The sequence below is a fragment of the Trichomycterus rosablanca genome, chromosome 17 (assembly GCF_030014385.1).
Source record: "Trichomycterus rosablanca isolate fTriRos1 chromosome 17, fTriRos1.hap1, whole genome shotgun sequence".
Classification (NCBI taxonomy): domain Eukaryota; kingdom Metazoa; phylum Chordata; class Actinopteri; order Siluriformes; family Trichomycteridae; genus Trichomycterus; species Trichomycterus rosablanca.
In genome coordinates, this window is record NC_086004.1 from 14,803,569 (window position 1) to 14,828,745 (window position 25,177).

Below are 25,177 nucleotides of genomic sequence, written 5' to 3' on the forward strand. Positions count from 1 at the left end.
GCAATTCGCTGTGAAATTCAAATTTTAAAGTTTGTGTTTAGCGATTTAACATTTTTCATACACGTAGCGTTAAAGTACCTCACGTTTACTAGTTAATTTGCTGTACAAGGTGGTCCTAGCAATCTTACAGTTTATTTATTAGGATTTTAATGTCATGTTTTACACACTTTGGTTACATTCATGACAGAAACAGTAGTTACTCATTACAAAAGATTCATTAGTTCACAAGTTTAATGTCGACAATGGACAATTTTGTATCTTCAATTGACCTGACTGCATGTTTTTGGACTGTGGGAGGAAAACGGAGCTCCCGGGAGGAAACCCACGCAGACACGGGGAGAACATGCAAACTCCACACAGAAAGGACCCGGACCGCCCCACCTGGGGATCGAACCCAGGACCTTCTTGCTGTGAGGCGACAGTGACTACCCACTGAACCACTGTGCTGCGCGCAATCTTACAGGAATTGCGTTAGCAATCAGTTAGTCAAAATGTCCAAGATGTTGAAGTCTAAAGCAGCTTAAAAAACTCTAGTCAGGTAACTAGGTTTGGAAAACTCCCAACCAATTCTGTGGACGCAGAGGGGGGTGTCAAAACATGGATGAGTATTTTCGTATTTGAGACAACATGAAGCCTTGCACCGTCACTGGATGTTCTAGGTTTACATTCAACTATTAAGGTAGACTGTGCTGTGTATTGTAGCTTCTATTTATTATATTACTCAATTTCAAGTGTTATTTAATGACTGGCATGAAATGTGGCACTTTTCTTTAAGGATCCGTGAAATCTGTGATTTTTGAAAAATTAGGTCCGTAAAAATAAACATAATGTAGCGTCACCGCTAGGGGGCCGCCACGGGCTTTACCCAGAAGCCCTTGCGGCCATGCTGTCCGTACTTACCGTGGCCGTGTAGCCCAGTGTTGGGGCTGGGGTGGCTACGGTGAGGGCTGGATAGGCAGCCTTTATGTTTGTCTGTTGTATGAATGTCTGTGTGTATGAATGAGTGTCTGTCCTAATCCACTGAGTGAACTGCCAAGGGCAGCTCACTCGCAGCCCCGACGCTCTCCTTCCTGCTCGCCGGCGCCACAATATTTTCCCATTAATTTAGTAGGGCTCTAATTATAAGAGCCATTTACATTCATCACAGTTGTTACAATATATTTGAAATAAGAACATGCTTTTAAGAGTTTTTAAAAGCATCAATCTAGTTTTATAGTATGTTACGATATTGGTATTTTGTTATATTTTAAAATACTACAGGCATTTTCACGTTTCATTAGGGAAAACATACAAGAAAATCCTATTCAAGATTTTAATGAATAAAAGTTATACAAGATTTTAAAAACAAACCTCAGTAGTAAGTAATATCCTTCTGTCAATTCATCTTTTTGTCAATATAATCATTTTGGGGATGATATTGACAATTTATTGTGTGATGTTCCACCTAGTCACAAACTGGTTAAAAAAAAAATGACACTATTTAATTAAATATATTTGTCCCATATACACAAAGATATTAGGAGCTACTGTATATTACTGTCATAATACAAAAAAAGTTTTAACTTACCACAAATAGTAAGGTCATAAAAGCTTCTGTTTTGTATTAGCCAGACCAATTTGCTTTTTGCTGCTGTGTAATATTGACATATTTGGTTTCTGGCCATAAATGATAGTTTTTTATTCTTTACAGCTTTTTTATTTTATTATTTCCACTGTCTCAGTCCAGTATGTGTGCTGTTGTGTTCATAAACCTGTAACGTGAGCACAAAACGTGCATCAGAGCTTCCTTATCCTTCAAACAAGATTTACTGTTTCACTCACTATAGAGAAAAGGGAGCCAGTAAGCTCTATCAGCAAATTCATTTTACCATCAATCTTGCACATACTTTCTATTCTCTCTCTCCCTCTGTTTTTCCCCCTCTCCCCGTGTCTGTGTGGGTTCCCTCTAGGAGCTCTAGTTTCTTCCTCAGTCCACAGGTGAACTTGAGATACTAAATTGCCCATGACAGATATCAGTTATCATAGTTGCAGTCATGTGTAACCGAACTACCTGTCCTGTCATGAATGTAACCGAAAGTGTACAACATAACGGTAAAATCCTAAAAAACAAAACTCGCACACTTTGTCTTTTTGTTGCTCGACAGTGAACAAACTGGAAGAAGCTCTGGCCTGTGCTCTGACCTACCTGCTGTTTCATGAAGGTGATGAGTTCATGACTGAAAATGTAAAGTACTTCACTGAGTTAATGGGTCATAGTGGCAGGCCTCGCCAGGTGAGTTATAGTTCAAACTTGTATACTTATTATTAAAACCACTACAACTTCCAAATATAGTTGAATCATGTAATAATATAATAGTAGTTATAAAAATGTAAAAAGCATAAAAACCTACCCTTAAAAATAGAATTAAATGACAAAAACTTAAAATAAACAGAAGTTTTAAAACATGTAGTGAAACTGGTTAAACCTACTCAAGAACAGAAATGTATTTGTCCCAGTGCAGATTATTGCATTACTGCTGCAGAAAAACATTTTTGTGAATGCTTGAGGCTTTAATTGCAAATATGTGATCTGATCTTAGTACAGTTAATAATTTAATTTAAAACATGGATTAATCATTCACAGTCTTGGCTGAATGTGAAATACTGGGCTGGCACATTTTTTGAAAAGTCAGGTGATTTTGTTAGTGAGGTTAGATTGGAGATGTACTTGTAAAGAAGTTAGTTTGCTCTCTTCAAGAAACATGTGTTTGGGTATGTGACATATGCCCTCATTCTGGAGCACATTTTGGAGGACTTTAAAATAAATAATGTAGAGATGCATGAAATTTTAAAAATGCAAACAATACAAAACTAGACTAAATTATATATACACTGGTGGCATTAACGCACATCCATGTCAAACACTGGCATTTAAACTCTGCAGTGATAACAATTAGGATTGTCATTTTTCTCTGTGGCTTCTACCCATTTTAACAAAAAACTATGTATACACTGATCAGCCATAACATTTCTACACTCACTGTCCATTTTATCAGCTCCACTTACCATAATTGTAGCACTGTGTAGTTCTACAATTACAATTATTACAATTATTGTAGTCCATCTGTTTCTCTGCATGCTTTGTTAGCCCACTTTTATTCAGTTCCTGCAGTGACACTGACATGGTGGGGGTGTGTTAGTGTGTGTTGTGCTGGTATGAGTGGATAAGACACAGCAGCGCTGATGGAGTTTTTAAACACCTCACTGTCACAGCTGGACTGAGAATAGTTCACCAACCAAAAATATCAGCCAACAGCACCCCGTGGGCAGCGTCTAGAAGATGACCAACTCAAACAGCAGCAATAGATGAGCTATCATCTCTGACTTTATGTCTACAAAGTGGACCAACTAGGTAGGAGTGTCTAAGAGTGGATAAGACACAAAAATGGACACTTCCGATGGAGTTTTTAAACACCTCACTGTCACAGCTAGACTGAGAATAGTCCACCAACCAAAAACATCCAGCCAGCAGCGCCCTGCAGGCAGCGTCCTGTGACCACTGATGAAGGTCTAGAAGATGACCAACTCAAACAGCAGCAATAAATGAGCGATTGCTTCTGACTTTACATCTACAAGGTGGACCAACTAAGTAAGAGTGTGTAATAGAGTGGACAGTGAGTGGACATGGTATTTAAAAACTCCAGCAGCGCTGCTGTGTCTGATCCTCTCATACCAGCACAACACACACGCCACCACCATGTCATTGTCATCATCCACCACCTAAATAATACTTACTCTGTAGTGGTCCTGACCATTAAAAAACAGAGTAAAATCAGGTTAAAAAGCAGGTTAAAAAAGTATGTAGAGAAACAGATGGACTACAGTTAATAATTGTAGAGCTACACAGTGCTCCTATATGGTAAGTGGAGCTGATAAAATGGACAGTGAGTGTAGAAACAAGGAGGGGGTTTTAATATTATGGCTGATCAGTGTGTATATATTTTACATACTGTCCCAACTTTTTGGAATTGGGTTTGCAAAATCAGTAGAAGACAGTTATTTATTTTTTATACATATGCAGTAAAGGCATGTCATGTTTATCTGATCAAAGCAGGCTTCTTGTTAAGCTTTAAGCTCATTATGTGTTGGCCAAGATAAATCTTGTATTCATTCAGTGTTTACATTTCTCTTACTCATACTGCATGCCTGGTTTTCAGAACCTTCTTTTTCCTCACTGCTGGCAAGATGCCTGCTAAAGAGCCCTGCAGTTTAGGAATTGAGGGGGAAGGAGTGTAATGAATAAAGCTCCCTTAAACTGTTTCAGGGGTGTATTACGAAAGAGGAAAATTTGTCCAAAACCACAGAAGCGCACAATTTGTCAACATCAAGAACTGAAAAAAACAGCCCTTTTCTGCCAAGGAGAATCAAAAACCACTGTTAATGTTACTTTAGTCACACTTAAAGTAGTGCTGGGTTTTGCTCTATTAACAACAGCTTTTTAGGAGCTCCAGAAGAAATGCTATGTCCTATTAAACATTGATCTGAAGTAGGGTTGCCCTGATAACATTTTTAATTGGATTTTTCCCTTTTATCTCCCAGTCTAGTCATTTTCAATTCCCAGTTGTGAATCTGCTGTCACTTGCACATCCCTTAGTCTGATTAAAGAGAGCCAGATCACCACACGTCCCATTCGACACGTCTAATCTCCTGCCATTTCTTATTACCTGGAAGTGTTGGGTTTCCACACAGAGCTGTATCGCATACGGAGAGCCACGCTAAGCTCCATGTTAGGGGGGTCTGGTGGCTCTGTTTGCTCTTCAGGGATGGGTCACTACATTTACATTTACATTTTCAGCATTTAGCAGACGCTTTTATCCAAAGCGACTTACACAATGAGCTGAACACGATGAGCAATTGAGGGTTAAGGGTCTTGCTCAGGGACTCAACAGTGGCAACTTGGTGGTGGCGGGGCTTGAACCGGCAACCTTCTGTTTACTAGTCCAGTACCTTAACCACTGAGCTATCACTGCCCTAAAAATGTATATCACTAAAAATGTATATTAAATTTACTCTACTTGAATTAGTTGATAAGTGTTATTTAATTTTATTCTGATGGGAGTGGTCAACTCATGTGAGATTCTGGTGATTTATTTAACAGGGGTTTACACCACCATCCATCCAAATACTGTACAATTAAGAAAATTAGTTATTATAGAATTCTATTCCATTTCTTCAGTACAATTTAATAACCTTGTAAGGTTTATGAAAAGTCATATCTCTATTAATTAAAAACTATATAGTTTTTTTCTTTAAATTCTGTAAAAAAATCAGTATCTAGGTATAATATAATAAGTCTTGCAGTTATTATTACTGTGATACTGTTGTAGTGACTTTTGGGATTTTTATTACCTAATGGAAACTTTCTTACTTAATGTCAACAGGAGGCTGTGCACTATCTGAAGAGACACAAGCAGGAGTTGGAGCTGCTTTACATTGGCAGTGAAGCCTTGGGAGTGCCCTACATTGAGGGGGTGATTTTTTTTATTTTTATTATTATTACTTTTTTAAATCTCAGATGGACTTTAATTAGGTTTAGCAGCTTAAAACGTAAGCCAGCATTACACTGTGATAATGATTTTGCTGGCCCAGACATATTAAGTGATTCTGTGACCAAGACAGCTGAAGTTATGACAGAATCAAAATCTATATAACAACTGCTATGAGCCTCATTTAAAGTGCAGGATAAAACAATGTATTTAACACTGTAACTTCACAAAAATAGTACAAAATAGTATTGTTTCAACAAGCAGTTACTAAATGTCAGCTTAATTGCTCACGTTAATACATGAATACCCTTATTAGAGCAGCTTTCACATACGATAATAGATTGAATATCCTTTTTACGTCATGTCTCCTCTATGGGGACCGTGGTAGAATAGGGTCCTTAGCACCCACATGCTGTTTGTAAGAGGCAAACAAATGGAGGCAAAAAATAAGGATGCCAAAACACACCAAAATGCACAAATTGCTCATAAAACCATTGTACCACCTACAAAGAGTACCTAACATGAAACAAAAAATAAAACAATTGAAAAAAGCACAGCAGTTGAGCAAACCCCTAATTTCAAATTTAAAAGAATTTGTATACTTAGTAAAATGACCATCACCGCGAGAAACAAACACCACACCAAAAGAATCACCAAAGATACCACCACAAAGAACAAAACAAATAACCAGGAACCAAAAACAAAAGAAACTGACCCAGGGAACAAGAAATCAAGCTGAACTTAAACTGAAGGCAAGTCAAGAAAGTAATACCAATAAGGAAGGAACACTGAAGGATATATAGATCTTGGAACTACCTATAACACAGCTATACAGGTGACACTCCACAGGCTCAAAGCCCTTTGCTCCAATTATTTCCCCCTAGACTGTTGTATCACCCTACAAGTACTAGATAACATTGTTAACCAATTACCCCCCACCCTATACATCACCATAGGAGGCACTTACATGCCTGTGTCACATGTAATCGTTCCTTATTTGGAAACTAAAGGTGGTGTTTCGTATTTTTTATCAATGGGAGAGAAATGCTGCAGATAAGACTGAGACAGGGCGATATGAATGAAACAGAAGGAAACTGCTGCTACCGTGGGAATTAGAAAGCGTTTGGTTATTATTTTAAGTAGTGTTTACTTTTAGTCTTAGTAACGTTGTGTGTGCGCAGGCATATCAGTGTAACAACCTGTTACTACTTCAATGTTTGAGTAGCTTAGTGGGCAGAGTGCGTCACACATATTTTTCCGCCCTAGGTTCGAATCCAGCTTAGGGTGAAAGTAAAGTAACACAAGCCGGCACTTTTCTCACTGCCCCCTAAGCAACGCAGTACAGAACCGGGGCTGCAAGATTGTTTATGTAAAAATATTGTTTGCACTATTGAGGAAAAATGTTACATGATGTTCTTTATGTAGTTTTGCCTAAAATATGGTTCTGATTTATTATTATAAAGAATGAAAATAATACATGTTTAAACAGCCTAAATAAAACATTTTGATAATGTTCCCATGACGGTGTAAGACCCATTATATTTTTTATAGGTATACAGTCCTGCTCACCATTATTGGCACCCATGAAGTTTAAGTACATAATGTGGAATATCTCCTGGAAAAAAATGAATCAAGTGTAACAGCTTTTTTCTATAGGGAACTTGTGTTTGATACAAAAGAGCAAATGATAACAACATTTAAAACTAAAAACAATGGGAGAGAAAAAATTGAAAAACCTAAAGCTTGCTGTGGCACTGGTATTGGCACCCTTTACAGTAAATCAGTATGGAAACACATTTTGACTCACCTGTGCTAAATCACAAATGAGAATCACCTGTGATAAGTTGTCAGTGCCCATGTGACATTAATTACCCAATGAATGATGACTTCAGTGTTTTAAAAAGCCACATGTTATTCCCTGTTCCTTTGTCACAATGGTGAAGACTAAGGAGCTGTCTGAGGACATCAGAAGTGCTATTATTAGCAAACACAAGACCTCCAAAGGGTATAAGTCCATCTCCAAAGACCTTGGTATCTCTGTTTCAACAGTGCGCAATGTTATTAAGAAGTTTGCCAAGCATGGAACAGTCAAGAACCTCCCTGGATGTGGAGGGAAGAGGAAAATTGATGAGAGATGTCTTCGAAGTTTGGTGCGAATGGTGGAAAAAACACCATGTCAAACATCCAAAGACCTGAAGGCCAACCTGGAACAGTCTGGGGTCATGGTTTCAATAAGTACCATACGGCGCACACTAAACCAAGCAGAGCTTTATCGGCGAAGGCCAAGAAAGAAACCATTGCTAAAGAAAAGACATAAAAAGGAATGACTCAACTTTGCCAAAGAGTACCTGGACAAACCACAATCCTTCTGGGAAAATGTTCTGTGGACCGATGAAACAAAAATAGAGCTTTTTGGCAATGCACACCAACAGTTTGTTTACAGACGGCGCAATGAAGCGTATAAGGAAAATAACACCCTACCTACAGTTAAGCATGGTGGATGATCCATAATGCTGTGGGGCTGTTTTGCTGCGTCTGGTACTGGGGGCCTCGACCGTATCACAGGAATCATGAAATTGGAGAATTACCAAGAGATTTTGGATCGAAATGTCCTACCCAGTGTAAGAAAACTTGGTTTGAGTCGAAGATCATGGGTCCTCCAGCAAGACAAAGACCCAAAGCACACATCCAAAAGCACGCAGGAATGGTTGAAAAGGAAGAAATGGACTGTTTTAAAATGGCCAGCAATGAGTCCTGATCTCAATCCCATTGAAAATCTGTGGGGTGAGCTGAAATCTGTCATTGGGGAAAAAGAACCCTGGAAACATTTAAGAGCTCGAACAAACTGCAAAGGAAGAGTGGGAGAAAATACCAGCTGAGAAGTGCAAGAAGCTTATAGATGGCTACAAGAAACGTTTGGAGGCTGTCATCACTGCCAAAGGGTGTGCAACCAAATATTAAGGAGGGGTGCCTTTATTACTGCACATGCTGTTTATTTCTGTTTCTTCTTTAAAATGACAACATGTAAGCTGAAAAACAATGTTCTTCATTATATTACTTTGGACCTCCAATTAAAAAATCCTGATAATATAAAATTGGTACATTTCCATTTATTTCTGAAGATATTGTACAGGTTATGCAAAAAATGAAGGAGTGCCAATAATGGTGAGCAGGACTGTAGGTGCAACCCTAACCGCCTACCCCCCTGCTCCCGCTCAGGTAAACACCCGCCATACCACCCCCCACCCTATGCCTTCCGCCAACCTGTCAGCCCAGGGTGTTCCTTATTCCCAATTCTGAAAGTTGGCAACCCTAATTGGAGTAGCTAGCACCTAAAAAAAAATGCTGATGAAGACTGAATTAAATTGTTATTGTGAAGGCTGTACTTAATTTTATGATTAAGGGTAAAGCTGGTCTCTCTCCATGTTCAAAGTTATTTGTGAGGGCAAACTGACAGATGACTTAAGATGTTAATTATTTAAGCTTTAACCCATTGAACGGGTCACCTTGGCCATCATGGCAACAACTGCCCCATCCCCCATTTGGTCAAAGTAGACATGTAATTGAAGTGTGTTTTTTAGTTAGTTCTCTTGGAGAAATTACAGAGCTCCCTCTTGTGTTCATCTGACTGTTTAGCTGCTGTGAAAACGATGTCACTAGCAGGAAAACCTGTGGTTTATTTATGACATGCTTGTGCATATGGGTTTTTTTTCCCAGAACTACTGGAGCAGTCCCGGTGGAAGAGAAGATGCAAACCGGTATTTGTGTTAATGTATTAATTTCTACTGAAAGCTGTGGATAGCAGTAGTTAATATTAGTAGTACTAATAGCAAGAGCAGGATTATAGCTGGAGCTTTTGCTCATTTTGTCTTTTTGCTTGTAGAGTCCCATCAGGAACTGAGAAATGGATGGAGGATGCTCCAACCTTTGACAAAAAAACCTCAGTGGCAGTAATTCAGCAGCCTGAGGAAGGTAGGCTGGTCTATTATATTATGTCAGCATTGAGATGTGTTTATGTCAGAGTTAAAAGTGCTCGTGAATTAAACAATAATTTTAATTGGTTAGATGTGAATTTGCATCATGTCATCAAGTTTTATTTTCAGGGCAACATCAACTATATAAGCTCTATAATTATCAACCAATCCTCTGATATTACAACCCCAAATCAGAAAAAGTTGGGACAGTATGGTAAATGCAAATAATAAAAAAACACAGAGTTTCTTACATTTACTTTGACTTTTATTTGATTGCAGACAGTATGAACCTGAGATATTTCATATTTTGTCTGGTCAACAGTACGGGGTCGTCGTTGTCGCATTTTTCGTTTCAAAATTCTCCACACATTCTCTATTGGGGACAGGTCAGGACTGCAGGCAGGCCAGTCCATTACCCGTACCCTCTTCTTCCACAGCCATGCCTTTGTAATGTGTGCAGCATGTGGTTTTGCATTGTCTTCTTGAAAAATGCATGGATGGCCCTGGAAAAGATGACGCAGCATATGTTGCTCTAAGATCTCAATGTACTTTTCTGCATTAATGCTGCCATCACAGAAGTGTAAATGACCTTTGCCAAGGGCACTGACACAGCCCCATACTATGACAGACCCTGGCTTTTGGACTTGTTGCTGATAACAGTCTGGATGGTCCTTTTCGTCTTTGGTCAGGAGCACATGGCGTCCATTTTTTCCAAAAAAGACCTGGAATGCTGATTCATCTGACCACAATACACATTTCAGCTGTGTGATTGTCCATCCTAGATGCCTCTGAGCCCAGAGAAGTTGACGCCGCTTCTGGACATGGTTAACATAAGGCTTTTTTTTTTGCACAGTAAAGTTTTAATTGTCATTTGTGCATGTAACTCCGTATTGTAATGCTTGACAAAGGTTTGCCAAAGTAATCCCTTGCCCATGTGGTTATACCAGCTATTGTTGAGTAGCAGTTCTTGATGCAGTGCCATCTGAGGAATCGAAGATCACTGGCGTTCAACTTAAGCTGGCACCCTTGGCCTTCACGCACTGAAATTTCTCCTGATTTCTTAAATGGTTTAATGATATTATGCACTATAGAGGAAGAAATATGCAAATCCCTTCAAGTCTTTCTTTGAGGTACATTCGAGATCACTTGATTGTCTTTGCATATCAAAGACTCAGCCTTTCCTGGATGCTGCTTTTGTACCAAACCATGATTACAATCACCTTTTGACATCACCTGTTTGAAATCGCATCATTATTTAGTTTTTTCACTTCATTACTAGCCCTAAATTGCCCCCGTCCCAACCTTTTTTAGAATGTGTTTCAGGCCTGAAATGCAGGAATGGAGGTATATTAACAAATTAAATGAAGTAACCAGACAAAACATGAAATATCTTGGGTTCAAACTGCAATCAAATAAAAGTCAAAGTAAATGTAAGGAGCATTGCATTTTTATTTTATTTGCATTTTCCATACTGTCCCAACTTTTTCTGATTTGGGGTTGTACATCTGATATGCAAATTATTAAATGGTAATAGAACGTACAGGGAGTTTTCTACTTTTGCCTAAAGCATACTCCACCTTACACAATAAAGTTTAGCATTTAAGAATGATCTAAAAATGTGAGCAGCATTTAGGTTGTCCACTCCGTTAACACTTCCTGTTAAATGCCTAATAAGCAACATTGAAAATGAAGGTCCCCAGAACCACTGGAACTGCTACATAGTCAGACTATCAACTGTGATTTTACGTAGGTAATACTTAATACTAAAGTTCCTCAGCTTTCTACCCATGGCTAAATCCTGCAATGCTAACTAGCTGTTAGCTGTCAGTCTCTGTGCTTTTTGTTAAGTTATTAACATTAAACATTTGCTACTGTAAATTCTGAAGTACTCACTACTATTAAATAAATTGTTTAATAAACTTAAGCCCCCAACAAAACTAAACTAATAACAGTTTTACTTTTCATGTTTTTTTTTTATTGAGCACTTTGATTAAACATCCACAGTGCAGTGAGAAATAGTAAGTGACTGATATGTGTTTCAATTCAGCTTCCCAAGTGTGAAGCTTAGTGTAAAGATCATCATGGTTTGGGGCTGCTTTATTGCCCTGGAGCCTGGACACCTTACAATCACTGAAGGAACAGTAAAATTCAATGGCGTATCAAAGTATTTTCTAGAAGAATTTAAGGACAGTGGCCCATGACCTTAGACTGAACAGACATTGAGTGATGCAGACACTGACCCAAAGCACAACTAAAGTCAACTACAGCAGTGTTTTTCAAACTTTTTTAAGCGACCCACATTTTGTTTATGATTTTTACTCGACCCAGGCAACACAATGCATCTTACTCTCTCCATACAACATGTAACATAAAACCTCCACTAGGGGGCGTTCACGTACAAGTTTATTTAATTATAATTACTTTTCTTTGTGACCCATTTTTTCCTTCTCCCAGGGTTTGAGAAACCCTGAAGTAAAGAATGGTTGGGAAAAGCGATTTGTGTTTTGGAATGGCCAAGTCCTGAACTTGATGTGGCATGAACTGAAGTGGATTGTGCACACAAGTCATCTCAGAAATATTGATAAACTAAAACACATTTGCAGGGAGGAATGGATCAAAATTCCTCAACATTGTGAAAATCTTTTTGCAGCTACAAAAAATATTTGGTGAGGTGAATGCAGCTACATGGGGAACTACATGGTATTAAATTCACTTTTCCTCCAATCACTGTGGATGTTTAGATATTGTGCTCAATAAAAGACAGTTCGACTGTTGGTGTGTCATTAGTTTAGATTGTGGTTGTCTATAATTGTGACTTAGATAAAAATCGGACAAACTTGTGGTTTGCTGGATGATATTTTGGTTGAGAGGAGTACATGGGAGGCATTTTAATTTATACATTTTGGAATTGTGTGTGTGTGTGTATTTGTGTGTGTGTTTTTGTGTCTGTGTGTGTGTGTGTGTGTGTGTGATGACACAGGAGGCTCTTTGGTGTATGACAACGTTCACCTGGTGCAAAACTCATTTGCCCTTAACGGAACTCAGAGGGTTCTTTTAGATGATGTTATTTCTGAAAATGAGTGTGCTGAGCTGACGCAACTGGCACATGTAAGTATTTTTTAATCACACCCACACATGTGGACTCACTGTGTGTCTTACTTAAACCTGTAATTACTTTGTTCATGCTTGCATTAACTTTGCAACACAGTAAATGTCAACTAGTATTCCTAAGCTCTTTTGTGCCTGCTAGGTTGAAGGCTCAATTCATATGAAGAAAATAAACCTGGTGCAATGAGGGAAAATGCTTAAACCCACTTTTGTTTTTGGAAATTAATATACCAATTCCAAACAGACACTCATAATGTCTTATAACTTAAATTCCAAATCAGAAAAAGTTGGGACAGTATGGAAAATGCAAATAAAAAACATCAGCAGCAACAACAACAATAATAATAATGTGGACAATGTACAAATAATAATGTAAAAAAGTAATGGTGTGATTTTAAACAGGTGTTCTCCACAGGTGATTGCTATCATGATTTGGAACAAAAGCAGTATCTACAAAAGGCTCAGTCTTTGAGTAACAAAGATGGTTTTGGATTAGAGAAATGTAATTGATTCAGTGTTGGATATTGGTTGTTTGCTGTTAGTAAGTGGCTTATTGGGTTTTACAATTTCTAAAGGTCCACAGTTCAAATCAAATCAAGGTTTATTTGTCACACACATAGTCATACACAGTACAACTGGCAGTGAAATGCTTTTGTGACTGCTCGGCCAAAATATATATTTATACATATTTATAAAAAAAAAAAATAGAAGCAATTTGAAATGAACCAAGTGTGCAAAAGTGACAACAGTTGTGCAAGAACTGAACATAATACTGAACATATATTATGCAACATAATGCTATAGAGATGTGATTATTATACACAAATACAAATCTATATACATATACAAATATATCATTTAGCACTCTCATTGCTGTGGCAAAGCTTCAGGAACTTTAGGAACTCACCTCCGAGTTCAGTCCTTGTGGAGTTAATCAGGTTTGCACATGAATTAATTTCCTTTGTAGATTTGCCACTTGATACTTTAACATCTTCAACTATTTAATTACTTGTCCATCGTTCAAGCCCATTAATTTCAGCTCTTCAACCATTTCTGCTTTTTCCTCTTAACAGTATTGAACAGGAACAAAACAATACGCTTAAGTGTAAAAGTGCAATGTGTGTGTCCGCCTCCTTACATTTAAAACAAGTGTTTCAGGTGACTGTATGTGTCTGTGCAAGCAACAACTCGGTGGCATCTGAATATTTTTTGTCATGCAGTTGGTGGCATCCAAATGCTTTTGGTCATGCAGGTTACTGTGTGTCTGTGCAAGCATGAGGTTGGTGAGTGTGTGTGCATTCAAGCTTGCAGTTGGTAGGGGTGTGAATACTTTTGCTCAGTTAGGTGACTGTTAGTGTGTCTGTGCAAGCATGCAGTTGGGGATGTCTGAATACTTTGGTCATGCTATTGGTGAGCAAAACAAATGTTTAAACCAGGTCCACTAAGTTAATATTTTATTTTAGAAATTGTTGATTTTTTTTTTAAATTTGCTTTCAGGCTACAGCCATGGCTGGAGATGGCTATAGAGGGAGGACTTCTCCTCACACACCAAATGAAAAATTTGAAGGGGCAACTGTGCTTAAAACTTTGCAGGTAAACTAGATTTTTTTTTTTTCTTCCTATGACATACAGCTGCTAAAAAAATTAAAACATTTTGTCTAAATTAAATGCATATTGTTATGACCTTAGTAAACACATGGATTGGTCAATCCTAGGCCAGGCTAAAAGCATTGTGAAACTCTTTAGCAGCAATAACATTTATTATAACTCCTAATCAACATTTATAGTGGTAAATAAAAAAAATTTTTGTGCATGGACTGCCCTATTCAGGTCATGTCACAGCATTTTTAATGGTTCATTTAAATCATTATGTCAAGGACTTGCTTATTTCAAGCTTTTAGTGATGTATTGGTATCCTTATTTTAATTGTAAATGCAAACTGATTCTCCATTTACAACTATACTGAATTTCCCCAATTTTTTCTGAATAAAAAAATACCATTTTGGCGCCCAGGTGGCACAGCGGGATATTTAGCTAGCACACCAGCGCCGAGATTCTTAACTCCTCGGTTCGAAACTTAATGTTGCCACCGGTCAGCTGGACGCCATCTAGCAGGTCTTTAAACGCTGTGTAAGGACCCTGATTAGCAGATCGAGAGAAACCTGTGCAGAATGCACAGAAATGGGTGAAAAAGGGTTCCGCTAAGGGCTGCATGAGGGTCGAAGGAGGCGTGAGCAGCAATATACCCACCTCGACTGCAATCAGGGATCCCCCAGCAGCAGAAGACTAATTGACTACGCTAAAATGGGAGAAAATGCATAAATAAAATAGAAAAAACATTTCAGGCATAATTGTAATTTTTATCAGAGTATGATTTACCTAAACAGGTCTTTGTCGAGAAGAGCAGACACAGGCTTTCTGAGTCTTTATAGGGAAGGACACCTACAACCCATATATTCAGTCTTATTAAATGAAACACCTTACTTTTGAAGAAGTGTTTTACATGTTTTTTTTCTATCCTTAACTGTAAATGATTAAGCAATGTTTTGGTTGTTAGTAATTAACTGTTAAATGGTCAACCTATATGCTAATGACTGTTTTGTGATTTGCAGTATGGTTATGAAGGACGTGTTCCTTTGCAAAGTGCTCGACTCTTTTATGATGTTAGTGAAAAGGCCAGAAAGATAGTTGAGTCATACTTCATGCTGAACTCCACTCTTTATTTTTCATACACACATCTAGTGTGTAGAACAGCAGTAAAAGGTATGCTACAAAAATTACTTCTTGAATTTTAATTATGGTCATTAGAAATGCATTGATTCTCGTCTTATTTTCCTGATATTACTAGAATATATGACTACTGGGAGTTTGTTTTGACTTTATGTATTTTCCATTAGGTCAACAGGAGTACAGGAATGACCTCAGCCATCCAATCCATGCTGATAACTGTTTACTAGATCCTGATGCCAATGAATGCTGGAAAGAGCCTCCAGCTTACACTTTTAGGGACTTCAGGTACTTTCAATTTTAAAGTGAGTGCTGGTGATAGATAATAATAATAATAATAATAATAATAATAATAATAATAATAATAATAGGAGCAGTAGGAGCAGAAACAGATATATAAGTATAAATATAGGAATAATAAAGATGAATAGGTATAAATATATGATAGGAGCAATAATATACTGTACATTGTTTTATTCATATATACTGTATATACAGTGTATCACAAAAGTGAGTACACCCCTCACATTTCTGCAAATATTTCATTATATCTTTTCATGGGACAACACTATAGACATGAAACTTGGATGTAACTTAGAGTAGTCAGTGTACAACTTGTATAGCAGTGTAGATTTACTGTCTTCTGAAAATAACTCAACACACAGCCATTAATGTCTAAATGGCTGGCAACATAAGTGAGTACACCCCACAGTGAACATGTCCAAATTGTGCCCAAAGTGTCAATATTTTGTGTGACCACCATTATTATCCAGCACTTCCTTAACCCTCCTGGGCATGGAATTCACCAGAGCTGCACAGGTGCTACTGGAATCCTCTTCCACTCCTCCATGATGACATCACGGAGCTGGTGGATGTTAGACACCTTGAACTCCTCCACCTTCCACTTGAGGATGCGCCACAGGTGCTCAATTGGGTTTAGTCCATCACCTTTACCTTCAGCTTCCTCAGCAAGGCAGTTGTCATCTTGGAGGTTGTGTTTGGGGTCGTTATCCTGTTGGAAAACTGCCATGAGGCCCAGTTTTCGAAGGGAGGGGATCATGCTCTGTTTCAGAATGTCACAGTACATGTTGGAATTCATGTTTCCCTCAATGAACTGCAGCTCCCCAGTGCCAGCAACACTCATGCAGCCCAAGACCATGATGCTACCACCACCATGCTTGACTGTAGGCAAGATACAGTTGCCTTGGTACTTCTCACCAGGGCGCCGCCACACATGCTGGACACCATCTGAGCCAAACAAGTTTATCTTGGTCTCGTCAGACCACAGGGCATTCCAGTAATCCATGTTCTTGGACTGCTTGTCTTCAGCAAACTGTTTGCGGGCTTTCTTGTGCGTCAGCTTTCTTCTGGGATGACGACCATGCAGACCGAGTTGATGCAGTGTGCGGCGTATGGTCTGAGCACTGACAGGCTGACCTCCCACGTCTTCAACCTCTGCAGCAATGCTTTTTTTAAAGCCAACCTCTGGATATGACGCCGAACACGTGGACTCAACTTCTTTGGTCGACCCTGGCGAAGCCTGTTCCGAGTGGAACCTGTCCTGGAAAACCGCTGTATGACCTTGGCCACCATGCTGTAGCTCAGTTTCAGGGTGTTAGCAATCTTCTTATAGCCCAGGCCATCTTTGTGGAGAGCAACAATTCTATTTCTCACATCCTCAGAGAGTTCTTTGCCATGAGGTGCCATGTTGAATATCCAGTGGCCAGTATGAGAGAATTGTACCCAAAACACCAAATTTAACAGCCCTGCTCCCCATTCACACCTGGGACCTTGACACATGACACCAGGGAGGGACAACGACACATTTGGGCACAATTTGGACACAATTTGGACATGTTCACTGTGGGGTGTACTCACTTATGTTGCCAGCTATTTGGACATTAATGGCTGTGTGTTGAGTTATTTTCAGAAGACAGTAAATCTACACTGCTATACAAGCTGTACACTGACTACTCTAAGTTATATCCAAGTTTCATGTCTATAGTGTTGTCCCATGAAAAGATATAATGAAATATTTGCAGAAATGTTAGGGGTGTACTCACTTTTGTGATACACTGTATATACAACCCCTGGCAAAAATTATGGAATCACCACTCTTGGAAGATGTTCTGTCAATTGTTTAATGTTGTAGAAAAAAAATAAATCACAGACATGCCACAAAACTATCATTTTTCAAACTGTCAACCCTCTGGCATTAAGAAACAATAAAAAAAGAAACAAATATAATAGTTGTGGCCAGTCACAATTGCTTTTTTTAGATCAAGTAGAGGAAAAAAATATGGAATCACTCAAATCTGAGGAAAAAATTATGGAATCATTAGAAAACACTGCACCATTATTACTTTGTTGCACCACCTCTGGCTTTTATAATGGTTTAAACTCTCTGAGGCATGGAGTTAACTGATGACAAACAGTATTCTTCATCAATCTGCCTTCAACTGTCTCTTGCTGTTGCCAGATCAGCTTTGCAGGTTGAAACCTTGTCATTGACCATTTTCTTCAATTTCCACCAGAGATTTTCAAATGGATTGAGATCCGGACTGTTTGCAGGCCATGCCATTGACATTATATGTTTTCTTGAAGGAAAGTTTTCACGTCCTTTGCCCTATGGCAAGATGCATTATCATCTTGAAAAATGAAGTCATCATCACCAAACATCCTTTCAACTGATGGAATAAGAAAAGCGTCCAAAATTTCAATGTGGACTTTGGCATTTATTGAAGACCATCTCCCCTGTGCCTTTACCCGACATGCAGGCCCATATCATCAACAACTGTGGAAATTAACATGTTTTCTTTAGGCAGTTATCTTCATAAATTTCATTGGACAGACACCAAACAAAAGTTCCAGCATCATCACCTTGCCCAGTGCAGATTCGCGATTCATCACTGAAGATCACTTTTATCCAGTCACCCACAGTCCACGATTGCTTTTCTTTAGCCTACTTTAACCTTGTTCTTTTCTTTTTAGGTGTTAATGATGGCTTTTGTTTGGCTTTTCTGTATGTAAATCCCATTTCTTTTAGGTGATTTCTTACAGTTCAGTCACAGACATTGACTCCACTTTCCGGCCACTTGTTTCTCATTTGTTTTGTTGTGCATTTTCTGTTTTCAAGACATATTGCTTTAAGTTTTCTATCTTGATGCTTTGATGTCTTGGTCTACCAGTATGCTTCCCTTTTACAACCTTCCCATTTTGTTTGTACTTGGTCCAGATTTTAAACACAGCTTACTGGGAACAACCAACATCTTTTGCGACATTCCACAATGATTTATCTTCTTGAAGGAGTTTTATAATCCTCTCATTTGTTTCAACTGACATATCTTGTGTTGGAACCATGATTCATGACAATCTGCTTTGTGCAACAGCTCTCCGAGGTGTAAGCACTCTTTTTAAACTTAAGAATAATTAGCAAATCTAATCTGCTGCAGATGTTTTGTTTTTAAACTGCAAATTACAGAGTGATTCCATAATTTTTTCCTCAGATTTGTGTGATTCCATATTTTTTTCCTCTACTTGATCTAAAAAAAGCAATTGTGACTGACCACAACTATTATATTTGTTTCTTTTTTTTATTGTTTCTTATAGTTGTGGTCAGTCACAATTGCTTTTTTTAGATCAAGTAGAGGAAAAAAATATGGAATCACACAAATCTGAGGAAAAAATTATGGAATCACTCTGTAATTTGCAGTTTAAAAACAAAACATCTGCAGCAGATTAGATTTGCTAATTATTCTTAAGTTTAAAAAGAGTGCTTACACCTCGGAGAGCTGTTGCACAAAGCAGATTGTCATGAATCATGGTTCCAACACAAGATATGTCAGTTGAAACAAATGAGAGGATTATAAAACTCCTTCAAGAAGATAAATCATTGTGGAATGTCACAAAAGATGTTGGTTGTTCCCAGTAAGCTGTGTTTAAAATCTGGACCAAGTACAAACAAAATGGGAAGGTTGTAAAAGGGAAGCATACTGGTAGACCACGACATCAAAGCATCAAGATAGAAAACTTAAAGCAATATGTCTTGAAAACAGAAAATGCACAACAAAACAAATGAGAAACAAGTGGCCGGAAAGTGGAGTCAATGTCTGTGACTGAACTGTAAGAAATCACCTAAAAGAAATGGGATTTACATACAGAAAAGCCAAACAAAAGCCATCATTAACACCTAAAAAGAAAAGAACAAGGTTAAAGTAGGCTAAAGAAAAGCAATCGTGGACTGTGGGTGACTGGATAAAAGTGATCTTCAGTGATGAATCGCGAATCTGCACTGGGCAAGGTGATGATGCTGGAACTTTTGTTTGGTGTCTGTCCAATGAAATTTATGAAGATAACTGCCTAAAGAAAACATGTTAATTTCCACAGTTGTTGATGATATGGGCCTGCATGTCGGGTAAAGGCACAGGGGAGATGGTCTTCAATAAATGCCAAAGTCCACATTGAAATTTTGGACGCTTTTCTTATTCCATCAGTTGAAAGGATGTTTGGTGATGATGACTTCATTTTTCAAGATGATAATGCATCTTGCCATAGGGCAAAGGACGTGAAAACTTTCCTTCAAGAAAACATATAATGTCAATGGCATGGCCTGCAAACAGTCCGGATCTCAATCCATTTGAAAATCTCTGGTGGAAATTGAAGAAAATGGTCAATGACAAGGTTTCAACCTGCAAAGCTGATCTGGCAACAGCAAGAGACAGTTGAAGGCAGATTGATGAAGAATACTGTTTGTCATTAGTTAACTCCATGCCTCAGAGAGTTTAAACCATTATAAAAGCCAGAGGTGGTGCAACAAAGTAATAATGGTGCAGTGTTTTCTAATGATTCCATAATTTTTTCCTCAGATTTGAGTGATTCCATATTTTTTTCCTCTACTTGATCTAAAAAAAAGCAATTGTGACTGACCACAACTATTATATTTGTTTCTTTTTTTATTGTTTCTTAATGCCAGAGGGTTGACAGTTTGAGAAATGATAGTTTTGTGGCATGTCTGTGATTTATTTTTTTTCTACAAAATTAAACAATTGAAAGAACATCTTCCAAGAGTGGTGATTCCATAATTTTTGCCAGGGGTTGTATATATATATATATATATATATATATATATATATATATATACGTATATATATATATATATATACGTATATATACAGTGTATCACAAAAGTGAGTACACCCCTCACATTTCTGCAGATATTTAAGTATATCTTTTCATGGGACAACACTGACAAAATGACACTTTGACACAATGAAAAGTAGTCTGTGTGCAGCTTATATAACAGTGTAAATTTATTCTTCCCTCAAAATAACTCAATATACAGCCATTAATGTCTAAACCACCGGCAACAAAAGTGAGTACACCCCTTAGTGAAAGTTCCTGAAGTGTCAATATTTTGTGTGGCCACCATTATTTCCCAGAACTGCCTTAACTCTCCTGGGCATGGAGTTTACCAGAGCTTCACAGGTTGCCACTGGAATGCTTTTCCACTCCTCCATGACGACATCACGGAGCTGGCGGATATTCGAGACTTTGCGCTCCTCCACCTTCCGCTTGAGGATGCCCCAAAGATGTTCTATTGGGTTTAGGTCTGGAGACATGCTTGGCCAGTCCATCACCTTTACCCTCAGCCTCTTCAATAAAGCAGTGGTCGTCTTAGAGGTGTGTTTGGGGTCATTATTATGCTGGAACACTGCCCTGCGACCCAGTTTCCGGAGGGAGGTGATCATGCTCTGCTTCAGTATTTCACAGTACATATTGGAGTTCATGTGTCCCTCAATGAAATGTAACTCCCCAACACCTGCTGCACTCATGCAGCCCCAGACCATGGCATTCCCACCACCATGCTTGACTGTAGGCATGACACACTTATCTTTGTACTCCTCACCTGATTGCCGCCACACATGCTTGAGACCATCTGAACCAAACAAATTAATCTTGGTCTCATCAGACCATAGGACATGGTTCCAGTAATCCATGTCCTTTGTTGACATGTCTTCAGCAAACTGTTTGCGGGCTTTCTTGTGTAGAGACTTCAGAAGAGGCTTCCTTCTGGGGTGACAGCCATGCAGACCAATTTGATGTAGTGTGCGGCGTATGGTCTGAGCACTGACAGGCTGACCCCCCACCTTTTCAATCTCTGCAGCAATGCTGACAGCACTCCTGCGCCTATCTTTCAAAGACAGCAGTTGGATGTGACGCTGAGCACGTGCACTCAGCTTCTTTGGACGACCAACGCGAGGTCTGTTCTGAGTGGACCCTGCTCTTTTAAAACGCTGGATGATCTTGGCCACTGTGCTGCAGCTTAGTTTCAGGGTGTTGGCAATCTTCTTGTAGCCTTGGCCATCTTCATGTAGCGCAACAATTCGTCTTTTAAGATCCTCAGAGAGTTCTTTGCCATGAGGTGCCATGTTGGAACTTTCAGTGACCAGTATGAGAGAGTGTGAGAGCTGTACTACTAAATTGAACACACCTGCTCCCTATGCACACCTGAGACCTAGTAACACTAACAAATCACATGACATTTTGGAGGGAAAATGACAAGCAGTGCTCAATTTGGACATTTAGGGGTGTAGTCTCTTAGGGGTGTACTCACTTTTGTTGCCGGTGGTTTAGACATTAATGGCTGTATATTGAGTTATTTTGAGGGAAGAATAAATTTACACTGTTATATAAGCTGCACACAGACTACTTTTCATTGTGTCAAAGTGTCATTTTGTCAGTGTTGTCCCATGAAAAGATATACTTAAATATCTGCAGAAATGTGAGGGGTGTACTCACTTTTGTGATACACTGTATATATATATATATATATATATATATATATATATATATATATATATATATATATATATATATACACACAATGGCAAGAAAAAATATGTGAACCTTTTGGAATTTTATGGTTTTCTGCATTAATTTGTCAGAAAATGTGATCTGATCCTCATCCAAGTCAAGCGTATTGACAAATACAGTGGGGTCAAAAAGTATTTAGTCAGCCACTGATTGTGCAGGTTCTACTACTTAGAAAGAGGAGAAAGGACTGTAATTTTCATCATAGGTACACTTCAACTATGAGAAACAAAATGAGAAAAAAAATCCAGGAAATCACATTGTAGGATTTTTAAAGAATTTATTTGTAAATTATGGTGGAAATTAAGTATTTGGTCAATAACAAACAAAACGATTTCTGGCTCTCACAGACCTGTAACTTCTTCTTTAAGAAGCTCTTCTGTCCTCCACTCGTTACCTGTATTAATGGCACTTGTTTGACCTCGTTATCTGTATAAAAGAAACCTGTCCACTCCAAACTCAACCATGGCCAAGACCAAAGAGCTGTCGAGGGACACCAGGAAGAAAATTGTAGACCTGCACCAGCCTGGGAAGAGTGAATCTACAATAGGCAAGCAGGTTGGTGTGAATAAATCAACTGTGGGAGCAATTGTAAGAAAATGGAAGACATACAAGACCATTGATAATCTCCCTTGGGGTCAAGATCTCATCCCGTGGGGTCAAAATGATCATGAGAATGGTGAGCAAAAATCCTAGAACTACACGGAGGGACCTGATGAATGACCTGCAGAGAGCTGGGACCAAAGTACAAAGGCTACCATCAGTAACACACTACGCCGAGAGGGACTCAAATCCTGCAGTGCCAGGCGTGTCCCCCTGCTTAAGCCAGTACATCTCCAGGCCCATCTGAAGTTTGCCAGAGAGCATATGGATGATCCAGAAGAGGATTGGGAGAATATCATGTGGTCAGATGAAACCAAAATGGAACTTTTTGGTAAAAACTCAACTCGTTGTGTTTGGAGGAAGAAGAAGAACCAAAGAACACCATACCTACTATGAAGCATGGGGGTGGAAACATCATGCTTTGGGGCTGTTTTTCTGCAAAGGGGACAGGACGACTGATCCGTGTTAAGGGAAGAATGAACATGTATCATGAGATTTTAAGCCAAAACCTCCTTCCATCAGTGAGAGCATTGAAGATAGAACGTGGCTGGGTCTTCCAGCATGACAATGATCCCAAACACACCGCTCGGGCAACGAAGGAGTGGCTCCGTAAAAAGCATTTCAAGGTCCTGGAGTGGCCTAGCCAGTCTCCAGACCTCAACCCCATAGAAAATTTGTGGAGTCCGTGTTGCCCAGCGACAGCCCCAAAACATCACTGCTCTAGAGGAGATCTGCATGGAGGAATGGGCCAAAATACCAGCTACAGTGTGTGCAAACCTGGTGAAGACTTACAGGAAACATTTGACCTCTGTCATTGCCAACAAAGGTTATGTTACAAAGTATTGAGTTGAACTTTTGTTATTGACCAAATACTTATTTTCCACCATAATTTACAAATAAATTCTTTAAAAATCCTACAATGTGATTTCCTGGATTTTATTTCTCATTTTGTCTCTCATAGTTAAAGTGTACCTATGATGAAAATTACAGACCTCTCTCATCTTTCTAAGTAGGAGAACCTGCACAATCAGTGGCTGACTAAATACTTTTTGACCCCACTGTATAATGTGCCTAAAATAATAACACAAAAAAACAATTTATTGAATACACTCATTCAACATTTAAAATGGTAGTGGAAAAAGTAAGTGAACCCTTGGAATTATTAGCTGGCTGGCCACCCCCTTGGCAGCAATAACCTCAACCAGGCACTTCCTGTAGCTGTGGATCAGACCTGCACATAGTTCAGGAGGAATTTTAGCCCATTCTTCCTGGCAGAACTGCTTTAGCTCCGTCATGTTCCTTGGACGCCTCATGTGTATGGCTCTCTTCAAGTCAATCCATAGCATTTCTATAGGGTTGAGATCTGGGCTCTGACTTGGCCACTGCGAAAGGCGGATTTTGTTTTTCATAAGCCATTCTGTTGTGGACTTGCTCCAGTGTTTTGGGTCATTGTCCTGTTGCATCACCCAACTTCTACAGAGTTTCAGCTGACATACAGACACTCTCACATTATCCTGTAGAATTTTTTGATACACATGGGAATTCATCTTCTCCTCAATGGTTTTAAGCTGGCCAGGCCCTGATGCAGCAAAGCAGGCCCAAATCATGATGTTCCCTCCACCATACTTTACGGTTGGGATGATATTTTCATGGTGATGTGCAGTGCCTTTTTTACGCCAGATGTAGCGCTGCGTATTCTTTCCAAATAGTTCAATCTTAGTTTCATCTGTCCACAAAACATTTTGCCAGTACCGTTGTGGAGTGTCAATGTGCTCTTTTGCAAACTTCAGGCATGCAGCAATGTTCTTTTTAGTAAGCAGCGGCTTCCTTCATGGTGTCCTGCCATAGACACCCTGCTTGTTAAAGGTTTTACGGACTGTAGACTCATGAACACAGATGTTAGCCTGTACCAATGACGCCTTCAAATCTTTGGCTGTCACTCGGGGTTGTTTCTTTACCTCATTGATGAGTCTCCGTTGTGCTCTTGGGGTTATTTTGACTGGGCACCCACTTCTTGGCAGAGTAGCCACAGTCCCAAATTGTCTCCATTTGTAGAATGTTTGCCTTACTGTAGACTGGTGAATTTCAAGTCTTTGAAATCACTTTGTAACCCTTTCCAGCTTTATGTAAATCAACAATTTTTGATCGTAGATCCTCTGAAAGCTCTTTTTGGCGAGGCATGGCTCACATACGTGTATCCTTCTTGTGTGGACCAAACTCAAAAAGTCTGAGTGGTTTTTATCAGTCAAAGTAGCTCTAGTCCACACCTCCAAACTCATTTTCTTAACAAGACTCCAGGTATGCTAACACCTGACTCCAATTAGCTTTTTTGAGATCATTAACTCAAGGGTTCACATACTTTATCCACCA

General features: G+C 38.9%; 1 protein-coding gene across 1 annotated transcript in view; it reads left to right on the forward strand.

The window, feature by feature from the left end:
- p3h2 (prolyl 3-hydroxylase 2) overlaps positions 1-25,177 on the forward strand; it is a 108,894-nt gene that overhangs the window by 73,582 nt on the left and 10,135 nt on the right. The window contains exons 5-12 of the mRNA XM_063012433.1: positions 2,145-2,272; positions 5,421-5,510; positions 9,243-9,283; positions 9,409-9,497; positions 12,480-12,607; positions 14,105-14,200; positions 15,220-15,370; positions 15,505-15,622. Coding sequence (XP_062868503.1) covers positions 2,145-2,272; positions 5,421-5,510; positions 9,243-9,283; positions 9,409-9,497; positions 12,480-12,607; positions 14,105-14,200; positions 15,220-15,370; positions 15,505-15,622 — 841 coding nt within the window. The remainder of the gene's footprint in view (positions 1-2,144; positions 2,273-5,420; positions 5,511-9,242; positions 9,284-9,408; positions 9,498-12,479; positions 12,608-14,104; positions 14,201-15,219; positions 15,371-15,504; positions 15,623-25,177) is intronic.